Source organism: Cibotium barometz, chromosome 14, assembly GCF_041138505.1.
Source record: "Cibotium barometz isolate CiBa-2024 chromosome 14, ASM4113850v1, whole genome shotgun sequence".
Lineage (NCBI taxonomy): Eukaryota > Viridiplantae > Streptophyta > Polypodiopsida > Cyatheales > Cibotiaceae > Cibotium > Cibotium barometz.
The window spans coordinates 58777795-58795617 of record NC_141059.1 but is presented as its reverse complement, the minus strand read 5'-3'; the positions used below and the strand labels follow the sequence as shown (position 1 = coordinate 58795617).

Here is a 17823-nt window from a genome sequence, read left to right as displayed (position 1 = left end):
GGTTTGCCCGCCCGTATATTATTTTTCCACACTCCCCGTATTTTTTTCCTATTTTTTCCATTTTTTCCTAGTAGTGGGAGGGCTGACAGATGATGCCAGGAGCACCCCAATGCTGGCCGACTGGATCTTCTTCAGGCGTGGACATCACGGCTGCTGGCCGACTCCTTTTTCATCAGTCGTGGGCATCAGGTTGCTGGCCGACTGCATTTATGCAATCGTGGGTCTTTTCTCCAATCGTGGGCACTATCTGCTGATGGCCGACTGCCCTCTAGGAGTTGTATATATTGCCCCTTAGCCCCCACCACTTTCTCATTCAGTTTTTCGGGATCTTGTGTATAGAGAAGAGTTTACACACCTATCTCTCTGTGTTTCTTGTGCTGATTATTTTCTGCAGTCTACTTGCTCTTGTCTACCCAAGTTTGGTTGTCATTTCCGCTGCATATTCTGACAGCCACTTCATTTATTTTCTGCGAAATTTGGAATGGCCCATAATACATGTTTGAAAGCTTAGGAAACCGGCCTTCCTTACCTGGCCGCTTCCGAAGACGTGCTTTCTCAAACTTAAGTAATACCCAATCACCTTCCTTGAAAACCACCTCTCGCCTGTGTTTGTCAGACGGCCTTTTTCTACTTAGCTTGAGATCTTTCTATGGCTGTCCGAACCTTTGCAAACCAGTATCCAAATCACGGACATACTCATCTGCTGCAAAGATTTCATCTTTTGTTCGTAACATAGGTGGAAGCACCACCTTGCCATAGACTATCTCAAATGGAGTCTTATTAGTTGAAGAATGTACTGTGTTATTGTATGCAAACTCAACCAATGGCAAATACTTTTCCCAATCTGACTTCTGCTCAGATACATAACACTTGAGCAAGTCAAGCACAGTTGAATTTGCTATTTCACTCTGACCATGCGTCTGAGGATGATAGGCTGATGAAAAACTCAACTTTGTGCCCATATTATCAAACAATGCCCGCCAAAATAAACTGGTAGTCCAAGGATCTCTATCACCCACAATAGACTTGGGCATGCCATGATGTTTGAAAATCTGAGCTAAGAACAACTTTGCCATGTGCTCTGGCTTGATTGTTTTCCTCACATGAATAAAGTGTGCCTGTTTGCTAAAACGATCTATAATAGTCCATATAGCATCATTTCCATGTGCCGATTTCGTCAGATCCATAATAAAATCCATAGCAATACTTTCCCATGGAATGGGTAAGGGCTGAAGCAAACTAGGTTGTGTCTATCAAACTTGACTTTCTGACACACTATGCACTCTCGCACATAAGCTTCAATATCCCTGCGTAGAGCTAGCCAAAAGAAATATCTTTCCAAAGCCTATGTAGTAGCCAGAATACCACGATGACCAGCATCTGGTGGAGCATGACACTTCCATAACCTTTTGGCGTAATTCACGCACTACACAAATACGATTCTGCATCATCGGAAACCCATCTCTAATCGAATAAGATGGGACAGCAATACCATGATTCAAATCAGCCCAAATAAGCTGAAAATCTATGCCCAAAGTATACATATCTCGCATCCCTGATAAGTCCAAATGGTAGGCGGTAGTTACGGCACGCACTTGTGGCCTGCGTGACAAAGCATTCGCCACCAAATTCTTCTTGCCCGGGGTATGCAAAATCTGAAAATGGAACATGGACAAGAAGTTTGCCCACCTTAAATGCTTTTCCGAGAGTTTAGGCTGTGTAAGAAAGTGCCGTAAACTCTGGTGGTCTGTTTTTACCATAAATTCAACCCCCAAGAGATAATACTTCCATGTTTGAAGGGCATGAATAACGGCTAACAACTCTTTCTCATAAACCTGCAAATACAATTCCGCATGTTGCAGGTGGCGCCTTTCAAAAGCCACTACATGTCCCTCTTGGTTCAAAACAGCCTCCAAACAATCTCCACATGCATCACACTCGACCACAAAAGGCCTATGCAAAATTGCAATAATAAGAACTAGCCCTGATATGATGGCATCCTTCAACTTCTGAAAAGCTATCTTTTCGGGTTCCGACCAACGGAATGCTACTTTCTTCTTCATTAGATCATGTAACGGTGAAGCTAAGAAAGCAAAGTGTCAAATAAATCAACAATAATACGAGCATAAACCAATAAAGCTCCTAACTTGATGCACATTCTGCAGTTCTGGCCAATCCTTGATTGCTTGAATCTTTGCGGGATCCATGCGTACTCCATCCTTGGAAACAATATGCCCTAAATAGTGAATTTCTGACAAGAAGAATTCACTCTTCTTCCCATTAATGAAAAGCTTATGTTTCCTTAGCTCTTCAAAAGCAATGCAAGATGCTCTTTATGTTCAGTCTCACTCTTTGAAAAAATGATAATATCATCAAAGAAAGTTCCTGTGAACTTGCGGTGAGGTCTAAAAATTGTGTCCATCATTCTATTGAAAGTAGCGGGAGCATTCGTAAGTCCAAATGACACAACCAAATACTCATATAATCCAAATGATGTTCAAAAAGCCGTTTTGTGCACATCTTGAGATACCACTCGAATCTAATGGTAACCACTCTTAAGATCAATGCGACTGAAACAAGGAGCTCCCTCAAGTTTATCAAGAATATCATCGATTCAAGAAATCGAAAACCTGTTCTTGATAGTAATCTTGTTAAGGGCCCTATAATCAACACACATTCTATATGTCCCATCCTTTTTCTGCACAAGTAAAACTTGAGAACAATACGGCGAAGAACTTAGCCTTATCAACCCCTTCTCAAGTAAATTATTTACTTGAGTCATGATTTCCTCTTGTTGGGCAGCACTCACCCTATAAGGAGGTCGGTTAGGAGGAGAGCTCCCAGGGATTATGTCAATACAATGATCCTCTTGTTAGCAGTCATCTCCTGTCTGTATATTTACACCAGGGCATCTGTTGTGGGTGTGCCCGCCCTGGTGTATATTTACACCAGGGCCTCTGTTGTGGGTGTGCCCGACCAATTTAGGTGTTTTCTCATTTTTCCCCACTCTCCATATTTTTCCCTATTTTTTCTAGGTGTGGGAGGCTGTCCTGTGGCTCTTGGCTGATCCAGGTGTGGTGGCCCACTGCTTCTGCTGCTCCCCGCCCCTCTCTGTAGCTGGCCGACTTGGTCTGTATGCTGGCCGACTATCAGTAGTAGATGGCGGACTGATGTTGCGGCAGGCGGGTGACCTACAGAGGGCTGTCAGCTTGTTTTCTAGCCCCCACACTTTATATTCGGTATTCGGGATTTTCTTATGCATAGAGCAGAGTTATACGCTTCTCTCTCTCCCTCTCTATTGCTGTGTTTTTCTGCAATGCACTTGCCCTTGTGTTTTAGGATCTTGTCTTCATTTGCGCTGCATATTCTGACATGGTATCAGAGCTCTAGGCTCTTGGAAGATCTTGGGAACTGTGTGAGCAAGGGGGGGGGGCTGTTTTGTTGCTGATTGGTGGACTATTTTGGACCATACAGGAAGAGGAGAAGCAAGAGGAAGGCGGGCTGATTTGCTGGACAGCCACTTGCACATTTAGTTCTTCATTTTTCCCACCCACCCACCCTTTTCAGTTACACCCCCGGAATGACATATTTATTTGAGATGGCTGAGAGGCACGTGAAGATCCCGACAGTCCCCACGTTCCCAGTGGACCGTCAGTCGGACAGGAACAACTACGGCATATGGAAGGTAATGATGGAATCTCTTTTGGAGTCTTACGACCTTGCTGATTTCATTGTTGTTGGGGTTCCACGCCGCACGGCCAGAGTTATAGGAGGGGGAGTTACCCTCAATTCGGAAGCAACGTGAGGCACAGGCACAGTTATGGGATCGTGTCAATGCCAGGGTCCGTTCTTTCATTTTCCTCAACTGCACACCGCAGGTAATCAATCATATCAAGCATATGACACTGGCCAGAGGTATATGGCAGCATTTGGCTTCTCTTTACAACAGGATATCGCCCATGAAGAGGATCTCCTTGGAAGTACAAATGCGGGTGATGAATCTTGCAAAGTCATCGACGATGCGAACAAGCTGCAGGCTATTCAGCAGGAAGTTCTCCAGGCTGGGAAAGAGATATCATCGGAGGATATGGCCATAACGTTGCTGTCACATTTGCCCTCTCAATACTCAGCATTTTACTCTTCGTTGATTACCAGTGGCAGGCTCAGCACCATCACATGGGAGGAGCTTGTGCCCATGGTCTTGGATCACGAGGAAAGATTCACGAACCCTCCATAGGGCGGAGGTTCGGAGGCCTTAACTGACCAACGATCGAAAGGCCATAACAACAAGGGCAAAGGGAAGGCTTCACCGGAGAAGTCTTCTGAGAAGGAGTCCGACTCAGACCGCGAGAAACTGAAGGCAGAGAGGACCTGTAATGATTGTGGCGAGAAAGGCCACTATTGGAGGCAGTGTCCCAAGCGGAGCACCGAGAAGGGTGCAAAATCCTCAGCGGCAACCGTGAAGACTCCAGCTTTTGTGCACCTGGAGGTGATGGACACCAATGTTTCATTTTCTTCGTGCAAGGAGGAGGTTGGAGGACTCTCCGCTACGGATACTCGAGAGTGGATTCTAGACAGTGGTGCTTTCACGCACATGACTCCTTCCCGTTCGGCTTTACCGGATCTCTGCAGGTATTCTAGTCACATTCTTACTGGGGATACATCCACTATCCCCGTTCACAGTGAGGGCAGGTTGGAGATCGTTCCCGATGGCAAAGGGAGGAAGCATTCCTCCCAGGTGTTGTATGTTCCATCACTTGGTTTTCATCTGCTATCAATGCATCAGGTTTGCAAGACTGGCATACGTTGATGAGCATTTTGTTGCTCTCCGGGACAAGGCAACAGGCCAGGTAGTTTGGAACGGCGGAGTGGAGAATGGAGTTTACAAACTTTCAACACTCTCTCCCAGGTCCTCAGTTTTGTGATGAGTGGCAGTCTAGTAATGGCCACTTAAGTGTGCATACGCTGCAAGTGCAGGGTTTCCCGGACCAGATGGTGGATGGCTTGCCAGTTGATGGCAGCAGTTGGCAGGAACTTTCCAGTACAGATGTTGGTAGTTCTTGTGTTCGTCAGTCAAAGGAAACTTTACAAGTAACTTATGTTCTGATGTCTCGTAGCATTCGGGACAAAGAAACTCCTATAGTTAAGGAAGTTCTTTCCATGGGGACCTATCGGAAGGCTAGGCAGGTGATAATTGATTACTTGCAGGAGGAGGTAGATGTTGGTAGTTCTTGTGTTCGTCAATTAGAGGAAACTTTACAGGTAACTTATGCTCTGATGTCACGTAGCATTCGGGACAAAGAAACTCTTGTAATTGAGGAAGTTCTTTCCACAGGGACCTATCGGAAGGCCAGGCAGGTGACAATTGATTACTTACAGAAGGAGGTGGATGTTGCACATTCTCCAAGCTTTGTGGTTTCGGATTCAGAGGGGGTGGTTTACAGATTTTCGAAGGCCTTGAGTGGTCTTCAGTAGGTTTCCAGGACTTGGCATCCCACCGTAACAGTTGTTGATCTTGTGAGCAGTATGATGCCTCCTTGACTCAGAAGCAAAATGGTTCATTGATTTGGTTGATTCATACCAGATTGGACGGAAGCTTCCTGATGAGGCTATTGAGCTCATGTTTGCAGAGGACTCTTTGGGAGGCAGGATTGCGTATCTTGTGGTTTATGCAGCATGCGAAGGATCTTGGACTCTTTTACACAGGAGGGGAATTGATGGATGGATTCAGACTCCACGGATGGAGTGACTCAGTTTGGGAGGGAGAGCCAGACAGGAGGACCTTGACATCAGGCTACAGTTTTTCCCTCAGCTCAGGAGCGGTTTCATGGAGCAGTAAGAGGCAGCCATCTATTGCCTTGTCGTCGATAGAGGTAGAGTACCGGGCTGCTTGTGGTGCTGCTTGCAAGGTGGTGAAGGTTACTTGGCAGGATTGGGTTTCCACTAGTGGAACCCACAGAGGCATTTTGTTCGTGAAAAGATCGCTGCTGATGACATCTTGCTAGAGTTCTGTTCGACGGAGGACTGTGCGGTGGACCTCTTCACAAAGTCTCTATCTCAGGCTATGCTCCGGCGGCACTCCAGCTCACTGGGGTTGATTCCACATCCAAGAGCTGAGAGGGGGTGTTAGCAGTCATCTCCTGTCTGTATATTTACACCAGGGCCTCTGTTGTGGGTGTGCCCGCCCGATTTAGGTGTTTCTCCACTCTCCATATTTTTCCCTATTTTTTCCAGGTGTGGGAGCATAGTCACAGGGGACAGAGGGGATAGACCCTTGGAACGGGGGGACGCCGTCTCGGGAACACTGTGGGACGGGGACGGACGGACGTCCCCACCTGGGCGTCCCTCACAAGGGACGGTGTTCCAAGGACGGATCCAGGAGGGGACGGTTGTGGGGGACGACTGCATGGGAACGCCTGCAGGTTACTGTTTGGGCAATGGTCACATTTTTGACCTTTTTTTTTGGCCGTTTGGGAGGAGCTTTTCATGGGCCTTTAGCCTTGGCCCATAGGCCTTGAGCCTTTGAGGCTTTGGGCCTTGGCCTCTCTCTTGCCTCCCTCCCTATAAGAAGACACACACACACACTCCCTCTCACACTTCAAGCTTTAGCTTCACACACACACACGCACTCTCTCTCCCCCTCAAGCGGCAAGCGGCAAGCCTCAAGGACCAAGGTCTCAAGTTTCAAGCTCTCACACAAGCAAGCTATAGCCTCTCAAGACACACTCTCCCTCACACACATTCTCTCTCAAGCTTCACACACACACACACACACACACACACACCCATCCTCACACTCAAGTTCTCCCTCAACTTTCAAGGCTCAAGCCTCACTCACTCACTCTCTCTCTCTCTCTCTCTCTCTCAAGCTATCAAGTGACAAGGAGGCATCCATCATCCATGGCATCCTCCTCGTGGCAGTGGCTCTTCAAGTTCCAACTACCCGTAGAAGGACGACGGGATGGACATGGTGGGATGAGGTCAATCACACCCCATCCCCTCATGGAGGTGGTGCACAGCCATGGACATGCAAGCTTTGCCCGTATAGGCGAGTGGGTGGTACTGACAAAGTAATTTTTAAGTGCCGTTCCTACCCCCGTCCCCGTTCCCTACATATGGCCGTCCCCCATCCCGTCCCCGTCCCCGTCCCCCCGTTACCGTCCCCCCTCCCTTGTGACTATGTGTGGGAGGTTGTCCTGTGGCTCTTGGCTGATCCAGGTGTGGTGGTCAATTGCTTCTGCTTCTCCCCACCCCCCTCTGTAGCTTGCCGACTTGGTCTGTATGCTGGCCAACTATCAGTAGCTGGCCGACTGATGTTGCAACAGTCGGGTAACCTACAGAGGGCTATCGGCTGGTTTTCTACTGGCCGACTAGATCATAGGGGCCATATAAAATGGCCCCTAGCCCCCACACACTTTGTATTCAGTATTCGGGATTTTCTTGTGTATATAGCAGCATTATACGCTTCTCTCTCTCCCTCTCTATTGCTGCCTTTCTTTTCTTCTCGTCCTCACTAATCGTCTCATGAAAGGTGTGACTTTGAGAAGAATCCGCCAAAACTTTGAAACATAAGAGGAAACGGATTCGCCTTCATCCAATGTTAGCCAATCCCATTCCTTTCGTACATCCTTCTCAAAGTGAGGAGGAAGGAACTGATCATAAAATTGCTCTTTGAAAGCACTCCATGTACGGGCAGCTGTCCTATCCAAAATCTTTGCCATCCACCAATCACTTGCAGTCTCTTTAAGATGCATACCCACATTGTGATATGCAGCGGAAGTCTTTGTATTGGGAGATCCTGTCACACAAATGCTCACACCGTCTTCTGTATCCTGAGTATCGTGAGTTTAGCAATCCATTTCAATACTTCAAACTTTAAAGAGATGAGAGAGAGATAGATGAGAACTGTACACCAGATTGGGTCCCGAATTACCCACTGAAGGGCCCCCTATCCCGATAACGAGATAGTATTTGCTTTATTTCTTTAGAGAGAATGACTGTGGACTATAGATAAGCCAAACGCAAGATCTCGGAGGATCGGAGAGTAGCTGATCTGTACACTGCTGTAGAAACACCTCGATGACTTGATCTCGAGCCTATGCACTCTTCCCAAGGGCATGAGAAAGGGCTGCACACTTGAGGCTGAGAGAAGAAGAAAATGGACTGTTCTACACTATGTTAGAATGCTGAAAACACTTATGAATGCTGTGTTACCTTCATCAGATGACTGCAGCATGTATGGATGATGCACAGAAGGCTGGATACTGATGCAAACTGCAGATTCAGGGCTGGAAACTGCTGCAAACTGCTGATTCAGGGCTGGAAACTGCTGTGGACAGAAACGCAGACCTGTAGGGAAGCTGCTGAACTGAAAACGCAGGTGTTCTGAGGCTGCTGGACAGAAACGCAGAGGATCTGATGCTGCAGGACAGAAAAACGCAGGCTGGTTGCAGGCTGAATGCTGGTGTTGAACTGAGGCCTGACAGTATGCTGAATCAAGGCTGATTTGATGCTGAATCAGGGCTGCTTTGATGCTGAAGACAGGCGCCTAGGGCTGACTGAAGCAAGGGGTTCTCAAGGGGCTGGAGAAGCAAGCTTATGAGCTCCAAGGGCTGGATTAGTCTAGGGCTGAAGGCAAGGATACTCCTGGGGCAGAGGAGAAGAGCTCTTAGCACAATGAAGACTGAATGAGAAACTAAGCTCTATGCAAGCCTATTTATACTAACTGGAGGTTGGTCATTTAATAAAGCTTATATTTATAAATGCCCAATAATGCAAATAATGCTAAATAAATACTATTAAATATGGGAAAAATACCAGATAAATCCTAGTAAATTCCCTAAGGCTTCTGGGATGTTCTAAATGATGCACAGGCATATGAATGCATATTATGTAGGATGCATAGTGCTTTCTGATGCAAACCCTAAGGCTTCTACTGACTCTACATGCATGAATGATTCTCTCCAAGTGGGTTAAGGGACTTGACTGACTGACTGACCCACTAAGGCTGAGGAATGACCTACGTAGCTCGTGCCTGACTTATCCTGGATTGAGGGTGTACAATGGGGTCACGGCGTACGACAAATATCATCCTATTGGGTTCTAAAACTGTACAACTGTTGCACTTCTGATGATGAGCCATCTTGTCACCATGCACTGAGTGCAGAGTGCATGTGACACACATGCCCGAGCATAGATTTCTCAGTAAATTCCTCAGTGCAAAAGGCTATTTCAAATTGCCTTATGAAAGCAAGTGCCTTGGTAGTATCCAACTTTCCATTATAGCTCTCGAATCTAATGTCCTTTTCCCCTGACGTGAACTCTTTGGCCTTCTTGCTATGACGGGCATCGCGACGCTCTAATACATCATCCTCCTCGTCATGCCTACGCTGGCGACGATGCCCAGAGCTGATTTCCCGCGTAACACCTTCCACTCTGAATGGAACTTTAGGGACAGGAACATACCTAGAAGGTGGAGACACCACCGACAATGCATGAAGATCTTCTGCATCTCTTAAATGGACTGAAAACCCCTCATCATCCCCATGAGCTGCATGTCAATGTACATCATCTCCTCGGGCTACATGCCCCCTCAGATCTGTTGCATGGGCTGCAAGCCCCCTCAAAACACTCGCTCAGGCTGCATGCCCACTTACATCACTTGCTCGGGCTACATGCCCTCTCACATCATCATCGAAGTTCCCTTCACGAGATAGCCTGCGAGGCTGCCGTGTTGTAAAGACCCACTTGCCCTCATCATCGGAAACAACTTCGCCACCGCTTTTTAAATAGGCAATAGCCAACTCTTGAGGTTTGTCGATTCCCATCTGTTGGGCAATTGCATCAAAAGTGACCACATCAGCCTTGACATGAGACTTTGATTATATGACCCTCTGTACATCAGGATCTCGTTGCAAAGCACGGAGCTCTTCAAGCTCATTCATCAAGGCATCAATATCCTACTGATCCTCAGCCCTGGCAGACAACGGTGGATCGTTATCCGCCAAAGCCCCAACATGATCCCTGTCTCTATCTTCTTCCCGCATGCGGCAAGTACAAGTGATAGAGTCCTCCACAGAATGATCTGATCGGCTAGCCATAATGTATCTTTCAACTTTTCAGAAAGAAAAGAATGTTCCGTGCCCCGGAATCGCTCTCTACCAGTTCCCCAAGTATGATACCGAATAGACTGCAAGGGTGCAACAGTGCCCCTACACAGACAGGAAGGCCACGAAGTCTTTCCACACGCGCACTACCGCTTAAACCAAAGGTAACCTCTTTCGAGGCGCGACAATAAGACGAGGGCTACCTCAGAATCCCAACCTTCTCTCACAAATAATGACTCCTTATAGCCATTTCCAACATCATAATAGGCACAACTATGTAGAAAGCCAGGGTCTAATACCAATGTAAACGGAAGGGCAACTGAACACGGAAAATCTTATCAATCATGAAATCTAAAAATACACATAAGCATGTCAGCTAAAACAAGATGACAAATCTGCACAGTACACCACACTAGGGGCAAGAAGATGGGCTGACCGCCCCCCCCCCCCCCCCCCCCCCCTCTTTTATGGTTAGATTACCAAAAAGGAGTCTGCTTCCAATACACCTTTGCGGGTGCCCAGGGTTCACCACTGGCTGCACCTATTTCTTCCAATACAATATGAAAACAAGAAAACATCACATAAACTGAATTTGCTGACAATTTCTCAGCACAAGTGAGCATTCCCGGCATCAAGCACATGCAGAACAACTATGGACAGCCCATAGCACTCCCACATCAGCCCGGGACAACTCAACATCATCATCTTCTTCCTGTCTGGCTCATAGAGCAGGTCAGTCAACCAGCCCTCAATAGCCTCAAAAAGAAGAAAGCGACCAGCAGTTGTACACAAGCCTACAAACCCCCGATCGGAGGGAAAACTGTCTAGATGCCCATGACCAGCTCTTCCTCTCTGTTTTTAACCTCTGTCCAGCCTCTGTTCAAGCTGTAAATTAGCCGGCCAGCAGTGGAGAACATGCAGAAGGAGTCGGCCAGCACCTCCCATGCACCTGTTAGGTATTAGTCGCGACAACAGAAGGCTGTAAACAGCTTGGAGCAGCAGTCGACCAGTCCCCATGCACCTGGAAAAGCAGGTGCCTACCTCCAAACTGGAGTTTTTCTCCCATAATAGGGCTTCCTGCTGAAAATAGCCCACACGTGCTTTTCTGGTCCAAAAAGGGGGCACCTACATGAAGGAGGTCCAAATAATGTCCAATGCCCAATTTTGGTCACCACGTGTATTAAATAAGTCCTGCTCAATGTGTACTCACTTGTATGTTCTCCGGCCACTTATAAGTGAGTGTGAACCTGCATCAATAATTATTAGCATGTGAACTCATAAAGCTGTAAATTGAGTTTTTGGGAATACTTACCACCTGCAAAACACATGTAGACCACCTGTCAGTCCCAAACAAGTGTGCACATACACGTCCACATGGTGCCCAGGCGTCCCCGGCCCCATGGACAACACAGGCAGAAATCTCAGGCATTGTCCACGCAAACAAGACAAGTCATCCAAAGATAAAATCAAAGTCATGCACACACATGAGTGCAATTATATTGGAAGAAACACCCATCTGCTCAGTTGTATCCCATAAAATGTCTAGGGCTCATGATCCTTCCAGAACCTTCCCAGAACATAAATACAAAAGATCTCCAAGATAGCTAGTCGCAGAGAATTTCATCACGTCAGGCTCCATGGGCCATACATATACATACATCATGTCAGGCCCCACAAGCCACACATGTACCATCATGTCAGGCTACACCAACCATATATGTACTGTCATGTCACGCTCATATGCCACACAGACACACCATGTCAAGCTACACCAGCCATACATGTATGTCATGTCAGGCTCCACATACCACACATGAACAGTAGAAAAATAGAAGTTGTAAGGAATTTTGTGACAGATTTATTCATTGCCTTGGAAATAGCAATATGGCTTACAACAAGTATGGTACTCCCAGTGGTACCCGCATCTATAGAAACTTCCCTATCCCTATGAGTGAAATTTACTTTCTTTTCCTTATGCAAAATCTTGGGATCCAAACAATAATACCAAGGCATCCCAAGTATCACATCACATCCCATAAGCGGCGCTACCAGGAAGTCTTCATGATCCAAATATCCCTGAAACTGTATTCGAAGCTTCCCAATGATGGGACTGACTTTAACTTCCTTGCCCTCAAAGGTAGCATCTGCATGAAAATCCATGTCCAATTCCTTGGGCTTTAACCCAAGAGCAGTAGCCATCTAAATGGATATAAAGTTATCTGTAGAGACATTATCAAAAAGGAATAAGGCTATTTCATCCATCAACTTGCCCAAAGCCTTGCATAAAATTATGTTCTTTGGTTCATGTGCAGTATTAACTTGCACATCGGGTATAACATTCACACTTGGTTTTACATCCTGCACATTATTCCTTTTGGCATTCTCGGAGCATTGAGATTTCATGTGATCCTTACTGCCACATAAGAAGCATTTCCCCTCTTTCAAGCAATCAAAAATATGCTATCTGGACAGCTTGGGATCATCCTTCTTACCCCCTTGCTTCTTTTCAAAGCCCCCTTTTGCATCCTTGGACTCATTGGGCATAAACTTTTTTTGCTCATTTCCAGCTTTGAATTTTCCTTTGTATAAGCTGAATTCTTGCCTTTTTGATGCTCCCTTGCCATGCAATTCCTCAGAAATAGTGGTTGCTCTTGTAGAGTGCTATGAGGATACACTACCAGGCTCTTCTGGATGATTCGTTGCAGCCCTGACTCAAATTTTCTTTTCTTCTCGTCCTCACTAATCGTCATGAAAGGAGTGACCTTGAGAAGAATCCACCAAAACTTTGAGACATATGAAGAAACGGACTCGCCTTCATCCTATGTCTTCCAATCACATTCATTCCATACATCTTTTTCGAGATGGAGAGAAAGAAACTGATCACATAATTGCTCCTTGAAAGTACTCCAAGTACGAGCAGCAGTTCTATCCAAGAGCTTTGCCATCCACCAATTACTCGCAGTCTCTTTAAGATGCATTCCCACATGCCTGAGCATAGATTTCTCTGTGAAATCCTCGGTGTTGAAGGCTATTTCAAATTGCCTTATGAATGCAAGTGCCTTGGTGGTGTCCAGCTTTCCATTATAGCTCTCGAATTTGATGTCCTTGTCCCCCCACTTGAACTCTTTGGCCTTTTTGATGTGCCGAGCATCCCGTGGCACTTGTTCATCATCCCCCTTCGACATGTCTACGATCGCGGCGATGCCTGAATCTAGGGCTATTTTCCCGTGCAAAACCCTCCACTCGGGATGAAACTTTGGTAGCAGGAACATACCTAGAAGGTGGAGATATCACCAACAATGCATTTAGATCTTCCACATCTCTCATATGGACTGAAAACCCTTCATCATATGCTCGAGCTGCATGCCCTCTCACAACACTTGTTCGGGCTGCATGCCCTCTCACATCATCATCATAATTCCCTTCACAAGATTGCCTGCGAGGTTGCCGTGTGAACACCCACTTGCCCTTATTATCGGAAACAACATCGCCACGGCTTTTCAAATAGCAGCCAACTCTCGAGGTTTCTCAATCCCCATCTGTTGGACAATTGCATCAAAAGTGACCACATCTACCTTAACCTGAGACTTGGACTCAATAACCCACTGTACATCCGGGTCCCTTTGCAAGGCACGGAGCTCTTCAAGCTCATTCATCAAAGCATCAAGATCTTGCTGGTCTTCAGCCCTAGCAGTTAATTGTGGATCGTTACCTGCCAAAGCCCCAACTTGGTCCCTGTCTCTATCCTCTTCCCGCATGCGGCAAATACGAGTGATAGAATCCTCCACAGATTGATCCGAATGGCTGGCCATGATGTATTTACCAAAGTTTTCACAAAGAAAAGAATTTCCATGTCACGGAATCACTCTCTACCAACTTTCCAAGTATGATATTGAATAGACTGCAAGGGTGCAACAGTGCCCCTACACAAACAGGAGGGCCACGAAGTCTTTCCACACACTCACTGCCGCTTAAACCACAGGTAACCTCTTTCGAAGCGCGACAGTAAAACGAGGGTTACCTCAGAAATCCCAACCTTCTTTCACGGATAATGACTCCTTACAGCCATATCCAGCATCATGTATGGCATAAGCTTTGTAGAAACCCGGGCTCAGATACCAATGTAACGAAAGGGCAACTGTAACACGAAAATCTTATCAATCATGAAAACTGATCAAACACATGAACATGCCAAATAAGAGAGAGAAGTAGACAACTCTGCACAGTACACCACACTAGGGGCTAGAAGATGGGCGACCCCCCCCCTTCTTATGGCTAGATTACCAAAAAGGAGTCTACTTCAGATACAACCTTGCGGGTGCCCAGGGATTCTCCACTGGCTAGTACTTGATGCTTCCACTACAAGAGCAAAACATATGCTGAATTTGGTTTTCGTTCACAGAACAAGAGAGCTTTCCCAGCTTAGAGCACATGCAGGACAACCATCATCCATGGACAGCCCACAACCCGGGACAGCCCTGTAATTCCATCTTCCACCATGCCAGGCCCACAGAGCAAATCGACCAACCTTGAGGGGTTGTTTCAACAGTCAACCAGCTCTCAAAAAGCCTCAGAGGAAGTCAACCAGCAGAGGTTTACATGCTAGAAAGCAACCGGCCAGCAGAGGAAGGTCTTCACACAAGTCGACCAGCTTTCTAGTGTCCACACATGAGTCGGCCAGCAGCTTTTCAAGGGCTGTTAGCAGCCGGCCAGCACCAAAAAAGCCTCCAAAGTAATCGATCGGCACCCACCAACCACTTGGATGATATCTGACTTGACGGCTAGCTAGAGTCGGCCAGCTCCTCCTTGCACCAAGAAAGCATGCGCTCAACCCCAAACACAAGTTTCTTCCAGTAATAGAGCTTGTCCTCCAATAATATCTAAGCGTGTGCTTTATGGGGCGCCTACAAGCCTTCAGCCCATAATCTGTCCGGTGCCCGGTCTTTGGCCGCCACGTGTATTAAAATAGTCCTGCCCAATGTGTACACTTATAAGTTTGTCCGGTCACTTACAAGTAAATGTGAACCTGCATCAATAAATATTAGTGTATGAAATCATAAAGCTATAAATTGAGTTTTCAAGGACACTTACCACCTGTAAAACACATGTAGACCACCTGTCTCCCAAACAGGTGTGCACATACACGTCCACAGGGTCCCCGGCCCCGTGGACAACACAAGCAATAATCTCAAGCATTGTCCAAGCAAACAAGACAAGTCATCGAAATATAAAATCAAAGTCATGCACACACATGAGTGCAGCTAGACTAGAAGAAACACATGTCTGCTCAGTTGTATCAAGCAACGTGTTCAAGGATTCATGATCCTTCCGGAATCTTCCCAAAACATAAATACAGATAATCATCAAGATAGCTAGTCTCGGGAAATCACATCATGTCAAGCTCCATGAGCCATACATGTACTGTCATGTCAGGCTCCATATGCCATACAAACACACCATGTCACGCTCCACTAACCATACATGCATGTCATGTCAGGCTCCATATGCCACACATGAACAGTAGAAAACAAAAGCAATGAGGAATTTTGTGACAACAGTAGAGTACAGATGTTGTACTGCAAGCACGGCCTACTACATCAACATACAGATATACATAATATGATACATGTGTTGTACAACAAGTATACAAAGTAGAGTACAGATGTACTACTACACGCAAGCCCGCCACATCAACATACAGATGTACATATTATGATCCATGTGTTGTACAAGAAGTACAGCATGCCACGTTAGTGTACAGATATACGGACTACAGACTAGCAGAAGAGAAGAAGCCGACGATGATGACGAGTACCTTTACCGAGCGCATACTAAACAAGTGTCAAAACATATATATATATATTCTACGCAAGCTTTTTTTCCTCCACATACTTTTGCTTTCACAATTTTATCTCCACAATTTCAGTTTGCCCCAAAGTTTACAAGCTAAGGCTAAAAATCTTAATATGTAATGTCCATGCTCTCTAAGTGCCCACACATTAACGTATGTGTGAGTGCCATGGTACAAGGATGAAGGCAAACAAGGGGTTGCAGGTTTCCAAGAAGGAATCTAGCTCTCAGCCCAAGAAAGGTACAAGTCTTCAGCCCAAGGAGGGGAAAAGAAGAACAGGAGCATTAGAGATTGGAGATTGGAACAATCCAACGTTGTTGCTTAAGGTTTCCAAGACAAGGTCCAAGCGGTCAAGAGTGCCTCAAGTTTTGGAAGCAGGATGCCAAGGATAGTCGGTGTAAGGAATAGTGGCTGTCTATTAGTAGCAGCAAACTTTTCAAGGTATAGTGGATTAACGTTGAGCATCTAGGAGCATATTCAAGTAAATTTCTTCACGAGATCAAAGAAAAAGTGAAAGTAAGCACTTACCTCTAGAGTGCGAGGATCCTGTACCAATGTCAAAGATGGCATTTGTGAGCATCCAGCTTTTAGACCCTTCCCTGTTTCCGCATTTTTGTAATCTGTACTCGCGGTTTAACCTCTCAATAGTCCGAACTCTACCTGTGGACAGAAAGATCTCGTCCCCAGACATGTTTCTGAGCTCTGAATGTTTAGGGCATTCGTCGCGTTCACTGTAAAGCATACACAGGACCTTTGTCCATCCATCCCTCCAAATCCTAGAGTATGGCCTCATCATGGTTTTCATCAGGGAGCCCCCAAGATCGGGCCTGGAAGGAGGTGCTGCATTCTGCGAAGATGAAGACAATCTAGCTCTCTTTCCATGCTGTGACAGTCCAGTATAAGCTCGTGAAGCCGGATAAAGTCTTGTGCGAAACGGATTGTGAAGGGGAAACAAAGGCTCCAACGCGATTTCCAAAAGGTAGCAACTGCCGGAAATTTCTTTCACACTGGGAAAGGCTCGCCGAAGGATGCTCCGTATCCGCATTACAATGAGACCTCGAAGCAAAAACCTCTACAGTAGATTGCGCATACAACCCTAACCCTAACTGTAAGAAAACCTAGCCCTAACCCTAACTGTGCAAAAACCTAACCCTGACTGTACAGAGCAGCATAACCATACTTTGACCTCTGCGATGTGGAAATGAAGAAGTTTTGTTTGCTGCAGAGAAAATCTTTTTTGTCTGCTTGCTGGTAGACCATAGCCTGCTGCTACAAGCTCGGTCTCACAGCTGGATTCCTTTTTACTGTCCGTTATGCTTTCCCATGCATCCCAGGTGATGGATAAATAATTTAAAGCTTATGGCATAAATTATTATGAATATGTCCATAAAATGTTGTTTTGTTCTTCGTATTAATTAAATAATGTCGGTTTTGCCGAGCGACGACCTTAGGATTATGGATCTTAGGCGTCAGATTGGACGCGTGTCACACATGGAGGGTAAGAGTGGACGCGTGTCAGGCATAGAGGCGTATGGAGCGTGACACTGGACGTGTGTCAAGCAGCGTGAAGGCGCCAGACTGGACACGTGTCAACATGCGTAGTCAAACAAGACGCGTGTCAGCATGTTCCTGACATGTGTCTGTTGCATGCACTCTTAGCACGTGTGAGGAGATGCCCGTTGTGTCCTTCGTTATCTTCGTGGCCGGATGCTAAGATATCTCTGCATGCCCGGAGGCGGCGCATGCCGGGATTTCTGTTGTCGATGCGGTCTCTGGTCCTGTGGAGTTTTCCGAGTGCTTCAACCAGGCGTGCACGCCCTTCTCGTCTCTTCGGGATTCGTCTTCTCGTTGCAGCATGGTATGACA

At 46.4% G+C, this 17823-nt stretch overlaps 1 protein-coding gene across 5 annotated transcripts in view; it reads right to left on the bottom strand.

Moving 5' to 3' along the window:
- Positions 1-17286, bottom strand: part of LOC147632235 (Cation efflux family protein) — a 98009-nt gene extending 80723 nt beyond the window's left edge. For all 5 annotated transcript variants that reach the window (XM_086808910.1, XM_086808912.1, XM_086808911.1 and 2 more), the window contains exon 1: positions 16486-17286. In XM_086808910.1, coding sequence (XP_086665036.1) covers positions 16486-17002 — 517 coding nt within the window. In that variant the 5' untranslated portion in view covers positions 17003-17286. The remainder of the gene's footprint in view (positions 1-16485) is intronic.
- Between the last annotated feature and the right edge of the window lie 537 nt (positions 17287-17823).